The sequence below is a fragment of the Alexandromys fortis genome, unplaced genomic scaffold (assembly GCF_014885135.2).
Source record: "Alexandromys fortis isolate MF-2015 unplaced genomic scaffold, M_Fortis_MF-2015_v1.1 scaffold_13, whole genome shotgun sequence".
In the NCBI taxonomy this organism is placed as follows: domain Eukaryota; kingdom Metazoa; phylum Chordata; class Mammalia; order Rodentia; family Cricetidae; genus Alexandromys; species Alexandromys fortis.
Window position 1 is genome coordinate 1021711 of NW_026067908.1, and position 20339 is coordinate 1042049.

General features: G+C 35.3%; 1 protein-coding gene across 1 annotated transcript in view; it reads right to left on the minus strand.

Annotated features, from left to right (window-relative positions):
• The window catches only part of LOC126498083 (selection and upkeep of intraepithelial T-cells protein 2-like), a 26790-nt gene extending 12586 nt beyond the window's left edge, over positions 1-14204 (minus strand). The window contains exons 1-3 of the mRNA XM_050136436.1: positions 14129-14204; positions 8671-9018; positions 6724-7005 (exon numbers count right to left, since the gene is read on the minus strand). Coding sequence (XP_049992393.1) covers positions 6724-7005; positions 8671-9018; positions 14129-14204 — 706 coding nt within the window. The remainder of the gene's footprint in view (positions 1-6723; positions 7006-8670; positions 9019-14128) is intronic.
• Positions 14205-20339: the final 6135 nt, after the last annotated feature.

Consider the following 20339-nt stretch of genomic DNA (forward strand, 5'->3'; position numbering starts at 1 on the left):
CACACACATACACACACAGAGAGCATGAATTATATGAAGACGATAAAGACCCTTAAGGAGAAAATGAAATTTTTTTAAAAAAATTGAAAAAAAGACAAACAAAAAATTAGAAGAAATCAATAAATCCCTTCCAGAAAGTCTACAAAAATCAACTAAAAAGGTGAAGCAAATAGTACAAGACTTGAAAATTTAAATAGTAATTTAAAAATTTAAAAAGTAATAAAGAAAACATAAACAGAAGGAAGAGTGGAAATTGAAAATTTGGGTAAATGAACAGGAAGTACAGATGCAAGCAAAAGCAACAGAATAGAAGAGATGGAAGAGAGAATCTCTGGTGTTAAAATATGATAGAAGAAATAGATTCATTTGGCAAAGAAAGTGTTATATCCAACAAACTCTTAATATAAAACATCTAAGAAATCTAGGACACCATGAAAGACCAAGCCCAAGAATAAAAGGGATAGAAAAAGAAGAACTCCATCTTAAAGGCACAGAAAATATATTCAACAAAATCATAGAAGAAAACTTTCCCAACTTAAAGAAAGACATGACCATGAAAGTATAAAACTCTGTAGCTGGAAGCTTTTCTGCACCTCACCTAGTTCCACAACCACTTATAAAATAATCATTCTGAGGTATAGTAGTAATTACAAACTCTCTGGTCTATACAATATTTGATACTACTAACTAGTTCTCACATTTTAATTAGCCCATTTTTATTAATCTATGTATTGCCACATGGACATGACTTGGGGCAATGTTCTGATATCTTACTCCTCTGGCAGCTACATGGCATCTCCCTGACTCCACCTTCTTTCTCTCTGTATCTCTGTTTGTATTTCCTGACTAGCTATATTCTCCCTGGATGTTGGCCAAATCAGCTTCTTTATTAACTAATAGTAATAAAACATATTCACAGCATACACAGGGGTATTTCACATTAAGAAGCTTACAGAACACTAAATAAACTAGCCCAAAAAGTCCATACACCATATAATCAAAACACTAAACATACAGAATAAAAAAATAATATTAAGAACTGCAAAGGAAAAAGTCCAAGTAACATGCAAACGCAGAGTTATCAGATTTATACCCAAATTCTAAATGGAAATACTGAAATCCAAAAGGTCCTGGATAGATGTTCTGCAGGCACTAAAAGATACAGATGCCAGCCTAGATCACTATAACCAACAAAACTTTCAATAACCATAGGAAGAGAAAAGAAGATATTCCACAACAAAACCAGATTTAAACAATACCTATCCAAAAATCCTACTCTACAGAGATTACTAGAAAGAAAATTCTAATCCAAGGAAGTTAGTTGCACCCATGAAAACACAGGCAACAGATAACCTTAAACCACCAAACCTTGAAAAAGGGAAACACTACCATTACTGACAACAAAAAACAAAAACAACAGGAATTAACAATCAGTGGTCATTAGTATCTTTAAATATGAACACACTCAGAACACCTATAAAAAACACAGGTTAAAAGAATGGATAGGAAAACAAAACCCATTTTCTGCTGCATGTAAGAAACACACCTTAACTTCAAGGCACCCAGTACCTCAGCGTAAAGGGTTGGGAAAATATTTTCTAAACAAACAGACCTAAGAAACAAGCTGGTGTAACTATCTTAATATCTAACAAAATACACTTCAAGCTAAAAATAGTCAAAAGAAATGAAGAAGGACATTTCCCAAAACAAAATTAAATCAAGAACAGATAAACAATTGAAATAGACTTATAACCACTAGGGAAATAGAAGTCGTCATCAAAAATCTTCCAAGCACAGACACCACCGTGTCCTTCTCTGGAAATTTCCTCATTGATATCTTTCTTGTATATTCAAAATCTTTATTTGTATTCTATCAATATTACATTTTTTGAAGTTGATAATGACTGTTTAATTTTGTTAGGCATTTACTAAAATTTTATGCCATATTGAGAAATGAATGATCATGAGATGTTCAACTGATAAAAGACAGAGTGAATTAGAAAAAAAGGTGGCTAACAAAGTCAACAAGATGTAAATGGAGATACATTGCATTTTGAATTAATTGTGTGTGTTTTCTTGATAATTTATGTATGTTTAAAAATAGATAAAAGTAAAAAGCAAAATATAAAAAAAAATCTTCCAAGCAAACAAACAAACAAAAAAAGCCCAGAGTCATATGGTTTTGGTGCAGAATTCTACCAGAATTTCAAAGAAGAGTTAATACAAACACTCCTCAAATTATTCCACACAATAGAAACACAAGGAACATTGTCAAATTTTTTACAGTGCTACAGTTATCCTAATACCTAGAGTGCACAAATGCTCAACAAAAAAAGAGAATTTCAGACAAATCTCCCCCATGAGCATACATGCAAAAAGACTCAATAAAATACTGAAAAACAAAATTCAAGAACACATCAAAAAATCACCCACCATGATCAGGTAGGCTTCATCCCAGAGATGCAGGCAGGGATAGTTCAAATATGAAAATCTGCCAACGTAATCCACCATATAAACAAAATGAAAGAAAAAAACTCATGTTCACCTCAGTAGATGCTGAAAAGGCCTTTGACAATATCCAACATTCCTTCAAGATAAAGGTCTTGGAAATATCAGGTATACAAGGAACATATCTAAAAATAATAAAGGCAATATACCGCAAGTTGACAGCAAACATCAAACTAAATGGAGAGAAACTCAATGTGATTCCACTAAAATCAAGAACAAGACAAAGCTGTCTATTCTCTTCATATCAATTCAATATATTACTGGAAGTTCTAGCTAGAGCAATAAGAAAACAAAAAGAAATCAAGAGGATACAAATTACAAAGAAAGAATTTAAAGTTTCCCTATTTGCATATATGAGAGTATACGTAAGTGACCATAAAAGTTTTCCCAGGGAACTCCTACAACAGATAAACACCTTCAGTAATAGGGCAGGATACATAATCTCCTCAAAAAAAAAAAAAATCAGTCGACCTCTTATATACAAAAGATAAGGGGATTGAGAAAGAAATCAGGGAAACAAGTACCCTTTCATTAGCTGCAAATAGCATAAAATATCTTTGAGTGACTCTAGCCAAACAATTGAAAGAACTGTATGACAAAACTTTAAGTATTTGAAGAAAGAAATTGAAGAAGATATCAGAACATGGAAGGATCGCTCATGCTCTTGGGTAGATAGCACCAACAAAGTAAAAAATGGCAGTTTTACCAAAAGCAATCTATAGATTCAATGCATTCTCCATCAAAAATCCTAATATAATTCTTCACAAACCTAGAAAGAACAATACTCCGCTTCATATGGAAAAATAAAAATTTCAGGATAGCCAAAAATAATCCTGTATAATAAAGGAACTTCTGGAGGCATCGACATTCCTGACTTTAAGCTCTACTACAGAGCTATAGTAATATAAACAATTTGGCATTGTCATAAAAGCTGACACATGGATCAATGGAATCGAATTGAAGGCATTGATATTAATCTACACCCCAATGAACACCTGATTTTTGACAAAGGAGCCAAAATTTTACAATAGAAAAAAGAAGGCATGTTCAACAAATGGTGCTGGTATAACAGGATGGTAGCATGTAGAAGAATGCTTCTATCCCCATGCACAAAACTCAAGTCCAAATGTATCAAAGATCTTAAATCCAGCTAAACTGAGCCTCACAGAAGAGAAAGTGGTAAGTAGCCTTAAGTGCCATTGGCACAAGAAACCACTTCTAAACATAACACCAGTAGCACAGATACTGATAACGACAATTAATAAATGGGACCTCCTGAAACTAATAAGCTTCTGTAATGCAAAGGACTCAGTCAATAAGACAAAAAGAGCAGCCTACAGAATGGAAAAAGATTGTCACAAATCCCACATCTGACAGAGGGCTGATCTTCAAAATATATAAAGAATACAAGAAACTGAACATCAAATTACCAAATAATCCAATTAAAACATGGGGTATGCAGATCTAAACAGAAAATTCTCAATGGAAGACTCTCAAATGGAAAAAAGACATTTAAGGAATTCTTCAACATCCTTAGTCATCAGGGAAATGCAAATCAAAATGACACTTACATTTGTCAAAATGGCTAAGATTAAAAACACTAATGACAGCTTATGTTGGAGAGTGTATGGAGTAAGGGGAACACTCCTCCACTGCTCCTGTGAGTGAAAATTTGTATATCTACTCTGACAGTCAGTATGGCAGTTTATTATAAAATTAAGAATAAACCTACATCAAGACCCAGCAATACCACTATAGGGCATATATCCAAAAGATATTCAATAATACCACAAGGTCACTTGCTCAGTTATGTTCATAGTAGTATTATTCACAAGAGCCAGAAAATGGAAACAACCTAGATTCCCCTCAAGTAAAGAATAGATAACAAAAATACGATACATTTACATAATGGAGTAAAAAACAATAGCATCATGAAATTTGTAGGCAAGTGGATGGAACAAGAAAAAAATCATCCTGAATGAGGTTATCCAGATGCAGAGAGACAGAGTATGTATGCACTTATAAATGGATACTGAACACAAAGCAAAGAATAACCAAGCTACAATTCACAACTGTAGTGAAAATATGTAAAATGGAGGACACTAAAAAACTACAAAACTAAGGTTGGACTTTTCATTCCTGTTTTGTGAGTTTGCCCCTTATAATAAAGAAAATATAATTGGTTTATCTTGGAGTTAGCCTGGGATTTTTTGACGGCTATCTGACAACAGTGTGTCTTTTTAAAAGTCTCTTCTAGAAAATATGTCTACTTTTATGGATAGATACCAATACTGATTCATGCTTGCAACCCTTTCTTTTGATTTTATTTATTCTCTTAAAAGATCATGTTTTGTTTGTTTAACTACAATGTGGAATCCAAAATTTGAAACAGTTGGGTGATTAGTGTACACAATCACAAAGTATTTATTTATTTATCTATTTACTTATTTATTTATTTTAGTAAAGCATGCAGATGTAAAGGAATAGCATAATAATGCAGTTGCATAATAGGCAAATAGAACCAATAAGAATGGAAACAGAGTAAAAGGTAAAGAAACAGGGACTCCCTAGTACATAGATGTAGGCAGGTTGTATGCTCTAAGTTGGCTGTCAAGGTAATATTTTTTAGGAAGTGATATTTGAACATGGAATTGAAAGAGATAAGGAAAATTAGTTGAATTTATAATATGCCAGAATAGAAAGCACTAGAGGAAATATCTGAAGGCAGAGCTCATTTACCTGTATGTATGAGTAAATGAGGTGGAGAAAAACAACACTAGGAGGTGTGACCATGTAGGTACCTCTGTTACCTATAATTCAGACTTAGATGACAGTTAAAAAATAGTGAGATTTAATGAGAATTATATCCAATTTTTTACCTATTTTGTCTCTGTGGTTCATTCTTTTCAGGCTTGCTAGATTATTAATTTCACCTTAAATCCCACAATTGCACTTCTACATCAAATGGAGAGTGACATCCCAACACCTTCTAGACAGGAACCCTGTTGTTGTGAGGAATATTCAGTGGGCTATGCAAACCATCTCAATTCTAGCTTTTGTTCATTCACGTCTGTAATCTCAAGGCCTATATTGTCACTGTGAGGACATCCTCAGGCTTGTTCTATCAGTGTGACCATAGTGAATTAAATTGTATTTTACTTACTGGTCGTCAGATTTTACACCCAATTTCCTTTTTAGGAAATATCACTAAATCTGGATTATTGGAACCACTAGAATCAGAGACCCTGATTTGGTTGTCTGTTTCAGAACTCCAGGAACAACAAGACTCTGGATATATTTTAAAGGTAGACCCAGCATTATTTCTCTGTATATGTGGTTGTGATAGAAAATGGAAGTCTGCAGTAATTTTAATAATATTGTTCTGAGAAGTTGAAAACATGATATGATACTGCAAATCAATGAATTAAGCAAGTTTGGTAGTAACCATGAGTTTAATTCTTTAGTGCTAATTTTATGATGCTTATTAAAATTTGGGGTTGCTTTATGGGTTTTTAGATGAGAGCAGAAGGAGAGAGGGCAGAACTTGAGGAACTATCAGAGTTTTGGTGGTACTTAGAGCATTAAAATAAACGGAAGTCATAAGAGAGTAAGGACTCAAAAGCTATGCCCTGGGAATGTCAGTGTCAATATATCAGCTAGTTTTGTTGACTTGACACAAGCTAGAGTCATCTCTGAAAATTAACCCCTAACTGAATAATGACCTTATAAGATTGGCCTGTAACCCTCTGTGGGAAGCTTTTACTTGAATAATGATTGATGTAGTAGGGCCCAGGTGTCCTCCTTGGTCACCTGTATCTGAGTTGTAGAAGAAAGCAAATCAGTGAAGCTATAAAGAACAAGCCAGTGAATGGTGCTCCTCTGTGGTCTCTATTTCAGTTCCTGCCTTCAAGTTCCTACTTTCAGCTGTTGCTCTTTCTTCCCTTGAAGGAGCACTAAGACGTAGAAATATAATCCAAAGAGACTCTCCCCCCCCCATCTTGTTTTTGATTACCATGTTTTATCACAGTGACAGAAAAGCAATCTGCAATGGTCAAGACTATAGAGCAAGGAAATAGAAGAAACATCCAAGAAAGTAAGTGACAACAAAGTGATGAGTAATAGCAAGAGAAAGTAAGTCCTTGAGACCAAAGTCAGAGAAAAAACAAATAAAACGTGGGACAATTGCTGTTCCTGAAACACAAAAACATATTTTACCTGATAGGATGATGCTTATGCTTTCTTCTTGGAGACTTTGACGGTTTTGAACATAGCAAGTGACACTCTGGTAGGAGCTGGTGTTAATAAAAAGGGCCATTGTCATGTTGAACAGTTTGTTTCTATCCTGTGAATGGGATTTTGATGTCTCTGGAATGACCTCTCCTTTGCTGTCTCTCCATTCCATATGAGGCAGTGGGAACCAACCCTCTGAATGACACTCCAACATCACTCCTTTGGTATTCGGAAGATGCAGAAGAATCTGTATGTCTGAGCTTGTGGCTGGTTGAAAACAACAGAGGAAATTAATATTGTTAGGTATAAATGCAAGAGGAAGCAATGAAAAATACTCATTCAGTTTTAATCTCAGTTTCAAAAGATATATTAATAGGCAAAATTCTACTTGACTCTGGTTACAATAAGAATCTCATGAAAATATCAATAAATAGATGGAAATGCTATAATACACAGTCAGCAACCTGTCCAAACTAAGTCATCTGATAAATGCCTGTTTCATTTATTTATTCATTTATTTAAAATATTTTGGTTAATTACCAAGTCTAATTAAGCTAGGTCTATGGAGTGCTCTTAACTGCTGAGCCATCTCTCCAGCCCCGCTAGTTGCATTTCATATTCAGTTGACATCCAGCAGTTATGAAGAACAGAACCCAAAATTCAGACACTCAAAAATTTATAATTTATGTTTTCTTTTATCATAATCACTAGTTACTTTAGAGCCACTATAAATAGATTATAAAAATGAATTTCACTATAAACACAATTGTGGCTCTTTAGTTGAAACTTTGTGTATTTCCATAGTAGGTAATTTATATAAAATATGTTTCTTATAAAACAGGCAATGCATTGAAGTATGAAAAGTAGATATTAATTTAGAGGAAATAAACATGTCTGAAATTTTTCAGAATATTTTCTGAATTATAAAATTTACCAACTATATAGGCAAAAAAAGAATAAGTGGAGATTTAAAGCACTGTACCAAAGCTGTTCTGTCTAGTAAATTGTCCCTGGGATAACAAAATAGTATGTATGTGTGTTAACACACTTGCTGTTTGACTCACAAATTATTAAAAATGGCAATTATTAGATTTTTATCACATAAGACTACGAAAAATGGCTATTACCTACACTGTGTAGCTTTTCTGTAGACTACAGCATCAAATTACGCTTGAGATAAAATTAAGACTAGTTGGCTGGGTCTTGAGTTCTACATGTAGGAGCACACATTTATGGTGTTTCTTCAGTTTGCTTTAAGCCCTTTGTCTCTCTTTCTTTTATTTTTAATCTAGAATAATTCAGAGTAAGGAAAGGAGCATAAATATCACATAGTTCCCATACTTCATGTGTAGTATATCTGAGGATAGTGATGAATGTGGTTAAAATCTATTGGAAAAGATTTAGGAAAATTAAATGGGTACTAAGTAATCAGTAGATAGATTCAGAGAAAAATATAAGTATTATCAGAAAAAACAATATTTTATTTCTTTAATTAAAAATTTAATGCAATATTTTTGATCGTATTATCCCCTCCTGCAGTTCTCCCCATATATTCTCCAGTCCATGCTCACCCAACTTTATACTAGGAAGCATATTTTAAAAATTCAGTTCATTTGGAAAATTACTAAAGTAATGCTAGTAATATCTGAAGAGATAATACAACAACCCAAAAGAAATGTGATGATGTGGTAGAAATATAACAATTTGTATAGGCATAACAATATTTGCTTACTGATAGAACCAATTTCTGCACTGTAGCAATTTTCATTTCTCATCTTCCATGGCATGTAAATAAAAAAACCAAATGCTTAGTTTCAGCTTAATAATAAAACCATGCAGTAAGAGTCAAACACTGATAATTTTTCTACCACTCAATCCAAGATAGGCTTTGAATCATGGGTACCTAGCAGTCTCAGAGGAGTCCATTCCTACCTGTGACCTTAACCTCTGTGATGTGTTCTTCATAGAATTCTCCATCTTTGAAGACACAGTGGTATGGTCCATCATCATCAACAGTCACGCTAAAGATCCTGAGTGTCACTTTCCCTTCTCCAATGTCATCTTTCAGCAGTTCAGTACGCTCTACATACTTGGGGATGGTTTCACCATGCAGGTCTTTACCATCCCTGTACAGGTGCACAGGCTGTGTATAGCGGTTCCTGAACCAGCGAATCTCCATGTGCTGTGCATCTTGTGGTGGGGACACCTGACAACTGAGTTCAAGGGTTCCACCCAATGGAGCCAAGACTGGCCTAGTCAATCCAGTCACCATGAATGCTTCTGTGAAGAATAATCAAAAGTTAAGAGTATGAATTAGTAAAAATGCTCACACCTTTTGTTGAAACCATTGTCTCTGTTTTTCCCTCTTCTGTCTTCTCCTCCTCTCTCTCAAACATCCATACATACTTCACAGAAGGTCACTTTGTTTATCCTGAAGACATTGTAATTACTAATTACTTAATTGATACTAATGCACAAAGTGTTACTGTAAATGGTTACAGGAGATTTTAGGGAACAATTGGAGATTCTGAGTCAATTCAAGACATCCTGGGCTCAAGATAAATGAAGGCAATGCCCAAGAACAGGTCAGAAGAAATTTCAAAATGAGTAGGCCATGTCATGTAGTGGGAATTTTGCTGAACTGAGGCTTCATGGACAATAGGTAATGTAAACTTTCAATATTTATGTACTTTACAGCTCATTTGGACTACATGTAGAATCAAGACTAATGGAAAGAAAGTTTGTGAATCAAAACAACAATAAGCCAACAACCAACTATTAGAAGAGCTGAAATATTGCCACACTGACTTCCAAAGTGGTTGCACCAATTTGCATTCCCACCAGCAATGGATGAGTGTTCCCCTTACTCTATATCCTTTCGAGCAAAGGCTATCATTGGTGTTTTTGATTTTAGCCATTCTGACAGGTGTAAGATGGTATCTCAGTTGTCTTGATTTGCATTTCCCTGATCACTAAGGAGGTTGAGCATGACCTTAAGTGTCTTTTGGCTATTTGAACTTCTTCCATTGAGAATTCTCTGTTCAGATCAGTGCCCCATATTTTAAATGGGTTAATTCACATTTTAAAGTCTACTTTCTTGAGTTCTTTATATATTTTGGAGATCAGACCTTTGTCTGTTGTGGGGTTGGTGAAGATCTTCTCCCAATAAGTAAATTGCCTTTTTGTCTAAATGACAGTGTCCTTTGCTTTACAGAAGCTTCTCAGTTTTAGGAGGTCCCATTTCTCAATGTTGCCCTTATTGTCTGTGCTACTGGGGTTATACATAGGAATATGGTATGTACTCACTCATTAGTGGATTCTAGCCATAAATAAAGGACATTGAGCCTATAATTCATGATCCTAGAGAAGCTAAATAGGAAGGTGAACCCAAAGAAAAACATGTAGCTATCCTCCTGGATATTGGAAGTAGACAAGATTGCCAGGCAAAAATTGAGAGCTTGGGGTAGGGGTAGGATGGGGGTAAGGGGAGATGGGGAGAGATAAGTGAGAAGGGGAGGATGGGGAGTGATTGGGGGAATGGGACAGTTGGGATGGAGGAAAAGTGGATATGGGAGCAGAGAAGTATATATTTTAATTAAGGGAGCCATTTGAGGGTGGGCAAGAGACTGGACTCTAGAGGGGTTCCCAGGTGTCCAAGGAGATGTCCCCAGCTTTTTCCTTGAACAGCTGAGTAGAGGGCACCTGAATTGGCCCTATACTGTAGCCACACTGATGAATATCTTGCATATCACCATAGAACCTTCATCCTGTGATGGATGGAGATAGAGACAGAGATCCACATTGGAGCAGTGGACTGAGCTCCCAAGGTCCAAATGAGGAGCAGAAGGAAGGAGAACATGAGCAAGGAAGTCAGGACCATGAGGGGTGCGCCCACCCACTGAGAAGGTGGGACTGATCTAATGGGAGCTCACCAAGGCCAGCTGGACTAGGAATGATGGAGCATGTGATCAAACTGAACTCGCTGAATGTGGCTGAGGAGGGCTGACTGAAAAGCCAAGGACAATGGCACTGGGTTTTGATTCTATTACATGTACTGGCTTTGTGGGAACCTAGTCTGTTTGGATCTTCACCTTCCTAGACCTGGATGGAGGGGGAGGACCTTGGACTTCCCACAGGGCAGGGAACCCTGACTGCTCTTTGGACTGGAAAGGGAGGAGGGGATGGGGGAGGGGGAGAGAAAAGGGAGAAGGGGAGGAGGTAAAAATTTGTAATAATAATAATAAAGAATAGCAGATATACAAAACTGATGGAGGAAGGTCATTGGTTAATTAAAGAAACTGCTTGGCCCTGATAGGTTTGAACATAGGTGGGTGGAGTAAACAGAACAGAATGCTGGGAGGAAGAGGAAGTGAGCTCAGACACCATGCTCCCCTCTCCGGGGCAGACACGATGAAGCTCCGACCCAGGATGGACGTAGGCTAGAATCTTCCTGGTAAGCACACCTTGGGGTGCTACACTCATTGTTAGAAATGGGCTAGTCCAGGTGCGAGACTTAGCCGAGAAGAGGCTAGATATAATGGGCCAAGCATGAAAAGAATACAGTTTGTGTGTTGTTATTTCGGGGTATAAGCTAGCCAGGCGGCCAGGAGCTGGGCTGTGGGAAGAGGCCAGCAGCTCCTACTATACAAAACATTGACAACACAAAATGATGGCAAAAGAAGAAGACAATATGACTGTTATTTCTTATTGGCAGCGACACAGAATGATCAGACACTATGGAAGGCAGTTTGGCACTCTCTGACAGTATTAGATGTACCTTTACTATACTTTCTTTCCATTAGTCATGATTCTACATGTAGTCCAAATGAGCTGTAAAATACACAAATATTGAAAGTTTACACAAATGTTAGTAACAACTTTATTCCCAGTCGCTAAAAGTTGGAAAAATATAAAAATGTCTTTCATTAGGTGAGTGGCATATATAAGTGACCCTAAGAATAGAACCAGGAAATTCCTAAAGCTGGTAAAGACTTTCAATAAAGTAGCCAGATTTAAAATAAACTCACAAAATTTGTAGTCTTCCTATATAAAAATAACAAATGAACTGAAAAAGAAATCAGAAAAACAACACATTTCATGGTAGCCTCAAATAATTTAAAATATATCATGATTACTCTAGCCAAGCAAATAAAAGTATGAATAAAACCTTAAAACATTGAATAAGATATCAGAAGATGAAAACATCTCCCATGCTCATGGATCAATAGGATTAATATGGCAAAAATGACCATTCTAAGAAAAACAACCTATTCAATGAAACATACAAAAAAATTCCAAAATAGATCTTGAAAGGACAATTTTCAGCTACAAAGCTATATGGTAATGAAAACAGCAAGCTATCTGAGCAAAAACAGACACATTTATCACTGAAATCAAATTGAAGTCCCAAACATAAGTATTCCATACAACTATGGTCACCTACTTTTTGATAAAGAAGTCATATATAAACACTGGGAAAAAACAGTGTCTTTAACAAATGGTACTGGTCAAACAGGATGACTGTATGTAGAAGAATATAAAAAAAATACTTATCATTCTGCACAAAACTTAACTCCAAATAGGTCAAGAAATTCAACAGAAGTCCATATATATTGAATCTAATAGAAAAAAATTGAGGAATAGTCTTGAACTCATTAGCATAGGAGAAAGCTTTTAGAACTGAACACCTTTATTATAGGGACTAAGAACAGTGATTAATAAATGGAACCTCATGAAACTGATAAGCTTTTACATAGCAAAGAACACTATCATTTGAACAAATATTTTTATGAAACTACACTTTTGATAGAGGATCAATATCTAAAATATATAAAATAAATTAAAATCTAGACATCATGAAAAGAAATAACACAATTAAAAATGTGGTACAGATCCAAAGAATTCTCAAGGATGAAGCACAAAGGACTGTGAAACACCTAAAGAAATGTTCAACATCCTTTGCTACCAGGGAAATGCAAATCAAAAATACTTTCAGATTTCATCTTACACCCTTCAATTGCAGTTGACAATAAAAAAAATGACATGAGCATGTCCATTCATTGCTAGTAGGAGTTCAAAATTGTACGGTCACGAAAGAAATCAGTGTGGTGGTTTCTAGAAGCTGAGAATAGGTCTTCCTGAAGAGCTACTCTTGAGAATATTCTACTCTTGAGAATATTATCAAAGGATGTTTTGTCCTAATATAGAAACACTTGCTCAATCATGTTAATTGCAGCTTTATCCATAATATTTAAAATTGGAAACAACCTAGATGCTTTTCAATGGATGAATGGATAAAGAAAATTTTGTACATCTGTAGCATGGAATATTGGTATTCAACCATTTCAAAATATAAAATAAAATTCCCATGTAAATGGATGGACCTAGAAAAAATAACCCTGAGTGAGGTAATCCAGACCCAGAAAGGCAAGAATGTATTCACTTATATGAGGATTCCAGCTTTTAAGTCTTCAATAAGAAAGCTACCACCCATATAAGCAGAGGTTAGATATAGAGTAAGTGATTAGTGGGGAGGGAAAATAAAAAAAAAACGTAGTTATGGATGGACGGGGAAAGTAATGGGAGGATCAAATGGAGATGGAGAATGAAGAGGAGACCAGGGGACAGCTAAAACTAAGGCTGATATGACAGGCTATATGGAAATCAAATACAAAAGTAGGCTACTAAAATTGCTTCATACATATATAAAGAAAATCCACATAAAATCATCAAGTAATGGAGAAAGATAAAACCACAACTCAATATCTTTAATAACCAAGTGAAACTTATAGCATCAGAAATGAGTCTAATAAGTATGAAACCCAAGCAAATGTGAATCAGTGAGATTATTGTCACTGGACAATGAGCTTTTGTTGCAATATTCTACACCTTAAATATCATTTTCATCTAAGTCTTTTCATTTAGATAACTTTGAGTGATCTATATTTATTTGTACTTTGCAAAGATGTCCCTACAAAATCAAAATCTCATTCTCCTATCCCATTTTAATTTCTCTCACCTTTTCCACCTATTATATTCTTGACTAAGATGGATTTTTAATATGTATCTGCAGCTTATACCAATCCCTCACCGTAGAAGTGATATGTAAGTTCTATGCATTCACTACGAATATTGAGTCCTCAAGGCAAGCATTTGATCTCTTTTATTGTACTGTCTTCCTGGGAGCTGAAACAAACACAAGGAAAGACTATGTGCTGATTAGACATAATTACTTGCTCCTCTAAGCTGAATAATCTTGTAACTGTCTTCACTTCATTGCTACATTCAAATGATAGGGACTATGGTCTAAATGTCCTCTCGTAGCATACCTTGATTTTCCTGGTATACTTGACATTGTTAAGGCTCATAAAGGCAAGTGAGAGATTCATACCTGAACTCCGTGCTACCATCTGAAAGAGGAACAAGGCAACACAGTGTGTGCCAAGAAGTACTCCTGTAGCTCCCATTATACCTTTCAGGAGACAAAAATTAATGACCAGTGAAAACACAAGCAATAAGTTGCAAAAATCAAGTTCCTCCATATTACTGTACAGCTACTGGCTTCCAAGTAGAGTTATTAGTAGGCCTCAAATTTAGATAATAACTTTATTACAGTCATTTATCTCATGATGTTTATCACACTGAAATTTGTATTTACTACATCTGGCAGCCCTAGTTTTAGGAACATACATGTAATGACGAAATCCATCCAGATGCTTCTTTCACATTAGAGAATCACATCCTCTCAGATCTGATGTTTGTCTTCTAGTCGTAGAAACTATCAGCTCTCCACCTTTCTCTCCAGACAAAGTTATGAAACTGCCAAACAGTTAAGTCTCAAAGGTCTTCCAGTGTAACTCTCTGTCACATTTAGCTATGCTTAATTACATGAAAAATTATGAAATAGATTAAACTTTACACTTATGAGAATAATCATGTCAGTGTTTTAGAAGAGAACATGACTTTCTTATACGCATTCTGAATTTTATTCTTATTGATAACTCTTATTAGAGACTTATTAGTGGGACCTTATGGTTAATAAAGAGTTAAGATGAAAAAGAAGTTGTCATATTAAAATGAGAAAGGTTTTTATTGATGACTTAGAATTTTGGGATTTGATCCAGTGTGATAGAGTTTTATTTATATCATATACACATTAGGGTAGATACTAAGGTTATAAAGAAATGGGAAATTGAGTAGAAAGTTAAAATAACTCTGGTCTATACTGTATTGTTTAATAAAAATCCAGAGATTAATATTAGGGTTCGACCTGAAGGTCAAAAAATCAAAACAGCCAGCCACTTGCTCTTACCTCTATCTCAGTTTGAATGGTGATCCTGCCTCCCGGAATCTCAGAATGAAACTATGTCAGAGAGTTGTCCCCTCCCATTTTATATTACACTCTAGTGCTCAGATTAAAGGTGTGCACCATTAAAACCAAGTTTCTAAGGCAAACTAGTGTGGCTACTAGGATTAAAGGTGTGTGTCACAACTACCTGGTCTGTAAGGGTGACCCGTGGGGCTGTTCTACTGTCTGATCTTTAGCCTAGCTTTATTTATTAAAATACAAATGAAATATCACTACACTAAACCTTCATCTGATATGTTATTTATTGTAGTAACATAATGTTTATGATACATCCTTCTTGAATTTCGAATGAACAAAAGAAAAAGTTTCCATGTATGTGTGTGCGTGTATAATCAAATAAGTTTCACAATTTTTTAATAAGATTATTTCATGTGTGTGTGTGTTACTTGCATATATTTATGGACCACTTACATTCCTGGTGTCCATAGAGGTCAGAAGAGGTTACTGGATAGCCTGGCACTGGAGTTAAATATGTTTGTGAATCACCTTTTGACTGCCAGAACTGAACTAGGGTCCTCTCCAAATCAAATATACTTTTAATTACTCAGTTATCTTTCCATCCCTTTTCATTTTTTATACATAATTGATGTCATTATGACATTTTAATCATGTATATACTTTCTAGTCACCTCTACTGCCCTCTCTTATGCCCATCCATTCCTGTTAATCTTCCTCTTTCCAACTACTTCCCTCATAATTTCTTTTTGTTTGATAATCTTTTGAGTTTAATAAAGAAATGTTACAGGACCATAGGAAAAGTTTTGTTTACAGGAACATGGTTCACCAGTGTCTACACCATTGCAAAAGTATTTCATTCCTTCCCCAGCAATTATTAATTTCACATAAAGTCACAGAGTGAGATGAGGTCTTGCGAATTTCTCCTGTATCCACAATGGCAAATGATGAGACTAATCCTGAACAAGTTTTATGCGTGTAATCACAATCACTGTGAGTTAAAATGTTTCCAAGAAAATTATATATTTTATTCAGATAGTCCAATTTTAATTTTCCTTAACATTCTATTAATTGAAATTTAATAACTGTACATTTTATGTACTATTGCATATATAAACTTTTCAAGCTATTGTTGATCCCTTCCAATTCTTTTAAAAGCATACCATGATTGCTCTTATTTATTTATTTATTTATTTGATTTTTCATGACAGAGTTTATCTCTTTAGCTTTCACTGTCCTGGAAATTGTTCTGTAGATAAGGCTGGTCTTAGACTCATAGACCTGCCTACCTCTGCCCACAAATGCTGGGATTAAATGTATGAACCACCAGGAGCAAATTGTTTTAAATCAGAGTTGCCCTAAGGTAACTATTTCTCCTAGATAATTGTGTTTTAATACATTTGAAAAGAACACATATCTCTCACTTCTTCATGTCCTTCCCCTTTCCAGCCTAATGACACAGATTCTGCATCCTATCAGATATCAACTTTTTAAAAATGTTTATTTGAAATAGACTTACATTACTTTCTTCTCCCCATCCTCCCTCCAGCTTCTTTCATATTACCACTCTCAAGCCAACAGCTTACATATNCTCAAATGCTAATTCCCCTTCCTTCAGATATGGCTTCTAAGAGAATGAAGAGAAATATGTGTAACCATATTATTTCATTGTAATATACAAAACCATGTCATTGTAACATCAGCAATTAAGAATATATATGTATATGTATATATGAATTTTGTATATCCACAAAAACATATATACACTCCATGTTGGGTTATTTTTCTTTGTGCATATTTTGTGTGTATATGGTTTCAAGGCTGACCATTCTGTATTGAACAACCATTAAGTGAACTCATCCATGGGGCAGGCTAATTCTCCTTTTCCCAGGAGTCGTTAGTGGTCTGCAGTTCCTTATCTCAGTGTGGGACTCCTGTAAAATCCCCCCTTCTGTATTAATACGTCTATTCATTCACTTGTTCCAGTCCTGCTTTTATGTAGCTACTTCTGGAAGATCAACTTCTAAAAACTCAACAGGGACATCTCATTTATTCTGAATTTGTTTATTACAACTAGTTAAAATAGAGAAGTTATTCTGGTCGAAAAGAACACGGGATGGACACAAATCTCATTTTATGTGGCTGAGAAATAGTAGTCATAGGAATATATTTTCTTTAACTCTGATCAAACCAAACTCCAGAACCTGATCTCAGTATTCACTAGGATACTCATTTAGAAACAAAACTTAGGAGGTTTTTCCCCCAAAAGACACTAACTTTCCATTCTTTAACCCCAAGATTTACTAGATTTGGATATATGCTTTGTAAGTCCTTGGGTCTTTTTTTCTAGAGGGGCAGTATTCCACCCAGGAAGCACAAGGAAGAAGAAAAGGAAGAAAAGAAATTATCTGTGAAGATAAAACCATATCCTAAAACCTTACTAAATTCCGTTACTCACCTGAACCTGATGATCCCAAGTCAGTTCTGTTGTTCCTGTGAAAGTATCAGTTGAGACACCTGAGATTTTGGTAATGCTCCAGCAATTTTCCTGAAGGCACCAAGCATGCCAAAGATGTGGATCAGGTAAACTAACACCAAACTTCTCCTCTCATAATCTGAAAGTCTGTCCCCATGATTCCGGCAAGCATGATACTTAGGTCTCTTTCCCAGGGAAGTTCCTAAGGTACTGGTATATCAACCCACAAATGAAATCTTTCTTTAGCTCAGTGACTGTGACTGGTATTACTCAAGTCCTAGCAAGACTCACCTCGCCTAGGGAAGAAGCAAAACAAAACCTGATCCGCCCCTATCATATACTGAGTGGTGAATGAAAAACTATGATGAACGTATTTTAAATGCTAGATCTGTACATAGTAGGGAGAGGGAATTGTAGAAGCACAAGTAAATGACTTTAAGTCCGGATAAAGCATTCAATGAAACTTCATATAGTTTCATGGAATAACCTTAAAGTAAAACGACCAGTTGGTCCAGTTAAGCAAAGGAGCACAGTAGTTTTCCGGGTTGACAAAGCAACTCTATCTTGAAGACATGAAAGAGAGTAGTCAACTCAAAAAACTCCCAGTAATTGGCAGTAGCTACTGGGAGAAAGGATTGTGAGGAATTATGATAGGTGAGTTTCAGGGAGAAATAAGGGACATTATGAAACTTTAGGAAACATATATGATATATATTAAAGTGTATGCATATCTATGTGCAGTCAAGTGTTTTTATTATTTTTTATTGATTTTTATTGAGCTCTATATTCCCTTTGATAGCTTAGTTGGTAGAGCAGAGGACTGTGATCTCTGGAGTCAAGTCTTTTAACACACAGATGTATGTATTAATGTTTAATATAGATGTCATATATATGTAAATATAGACAAGCCATGACTATGAATGCACTTAGAAAATTATGTACATACATAAAGTATTGCAGACTTTTATACATGTATACACACATGAATATAAAAGTATATTTCATCAAATATGTAATTATATCTCTACAAAAATTCATATAACCTCAGTAAATTTATCATGCATGTGTAAGGGATTATAAATGTATAAACATAAATGATTTAAAATATATTTTATTAGTTTTTTGAGATTTTTGTACAAAGTAGTTTGCTCTTATTCACCCCCAGTTCTCCCCAGATCCATTGTCCTTCCCTTCTCAGTCAACTTGGTGTCCTTTATCTAAACAAACAAACTACTTTTTTGCTGTGAAAAAACACCATGACCAAAAGCAATATGGAGGTAAAGAGTTTTATTTCAGTTACAGTTCAGGTCATATTCTGTCAATGATAGAAACAAAACTAGGAACTCACTTAATGCAGGAACCTGGAGTCAGGAACTAAAGCAGAAGACTTGGAGGGAAAACTGCTTCCTGGCTTGCTCCTTATGACTTGGTCAGCTTGATTTCTTACCACATGCCCAGGGTTGGTACAACACAGAGTGTTCTGTATTTTCTCATATCAATAATTAATCAAGACATTGTCATAAGTCTTATCTACTCACCAATCTTTTTTTTTCCGTAGCTTTTTGGTTCCTGTCCTGGAACTAGCTCTTGTAGACCATTTATTTTCAGTTAGGATTCCCTCTTCCCTGATATGTCTTGGCTTGAGTCAAGTTTGTAAAATCTAACCAATACATCAGTTAGGATCCATTTGTACTACTCAAATATTTCTGGATGTACTGTCTTCCATGCTAGTACAGCCGGCTTCTCAGGAACTACACTGTTAGAGAAACTCCCTCTCCCTCTGTCATCAGTTATCAGCTGTCAACGACTCCTCAACTATGAGGGGCAATTTCATACCAAACATCTTTTTCCATGATGGATTTCTGTCTGGCTTGAGTTTGAATATATTTGCACATGCTTTTGTGACCACTGAGAGCTTATATGTGCAAATATCCTGCTAATGTCCAGAAAACAGTTTCCTTGTGTTAATGTATTGTCTCTAGTGCTTGGACTCCTCCATTTCTTCAACAATGATCCGTAATCTTTAAGAGGAGTGGGAGTGGTATGGATGTCTCATTAAGGCTGAGCATTTCTTAGTCTCTTATTCTTTACACCTTGGCCAGTTGAGGGTCTATGTGTTAATCACCATGTATTGCAAGTAGAAGCTTCTCTCCTGAGAACATTAGTTTATGGCTGTAGACATAGGCCATCAAGAGTTAGTTTAGCACTGTGGCATTTGTCAGGATAATAGCAGTAGGTTCCCTTTTAGGAAATGTGGCCTATAAAGCCAATGGTCCATATTTATTACCAAAAAGAGTTAAAGCAAGAGAGAATAAATACCCCAAATAGATCTATAACATCCAAAGAGATAGAAGCAGTAATTGAAAATTTAAAAAGTTAACAAAGAAATCCCAGGGCCAGAAAGACTCAGCACAGAATCTCAATAAGCCTCCAAAAAAGAGCTAACATACTTATGACTATCTTTCAAGACATTTAAAAAATGAGGAAAGGAAGAAATATTTTAAAATTCCCTTTTTTGAAGGCAGTGTTAAACTGGTAACTTTACCAGAGAGAGAGACACAACAAGGAAAATATTATAAGCCAGTACTTTTGATGAACAGATGGGTAAAATTGTAACATTTGCAAACTGAAACAAAACATATTACACAGATTATTCACCATAATTGAATACCTAATAATTTCTTTCCTACTTTACATATTCTCTCTCTCCTGTTCTCACTGACTCAGTTTAGTGGTGACTGTGTGTATGGAGCTGTGGGAATATCTACTGAAGCATGGACTGACTCTTTGAATCTACATTAA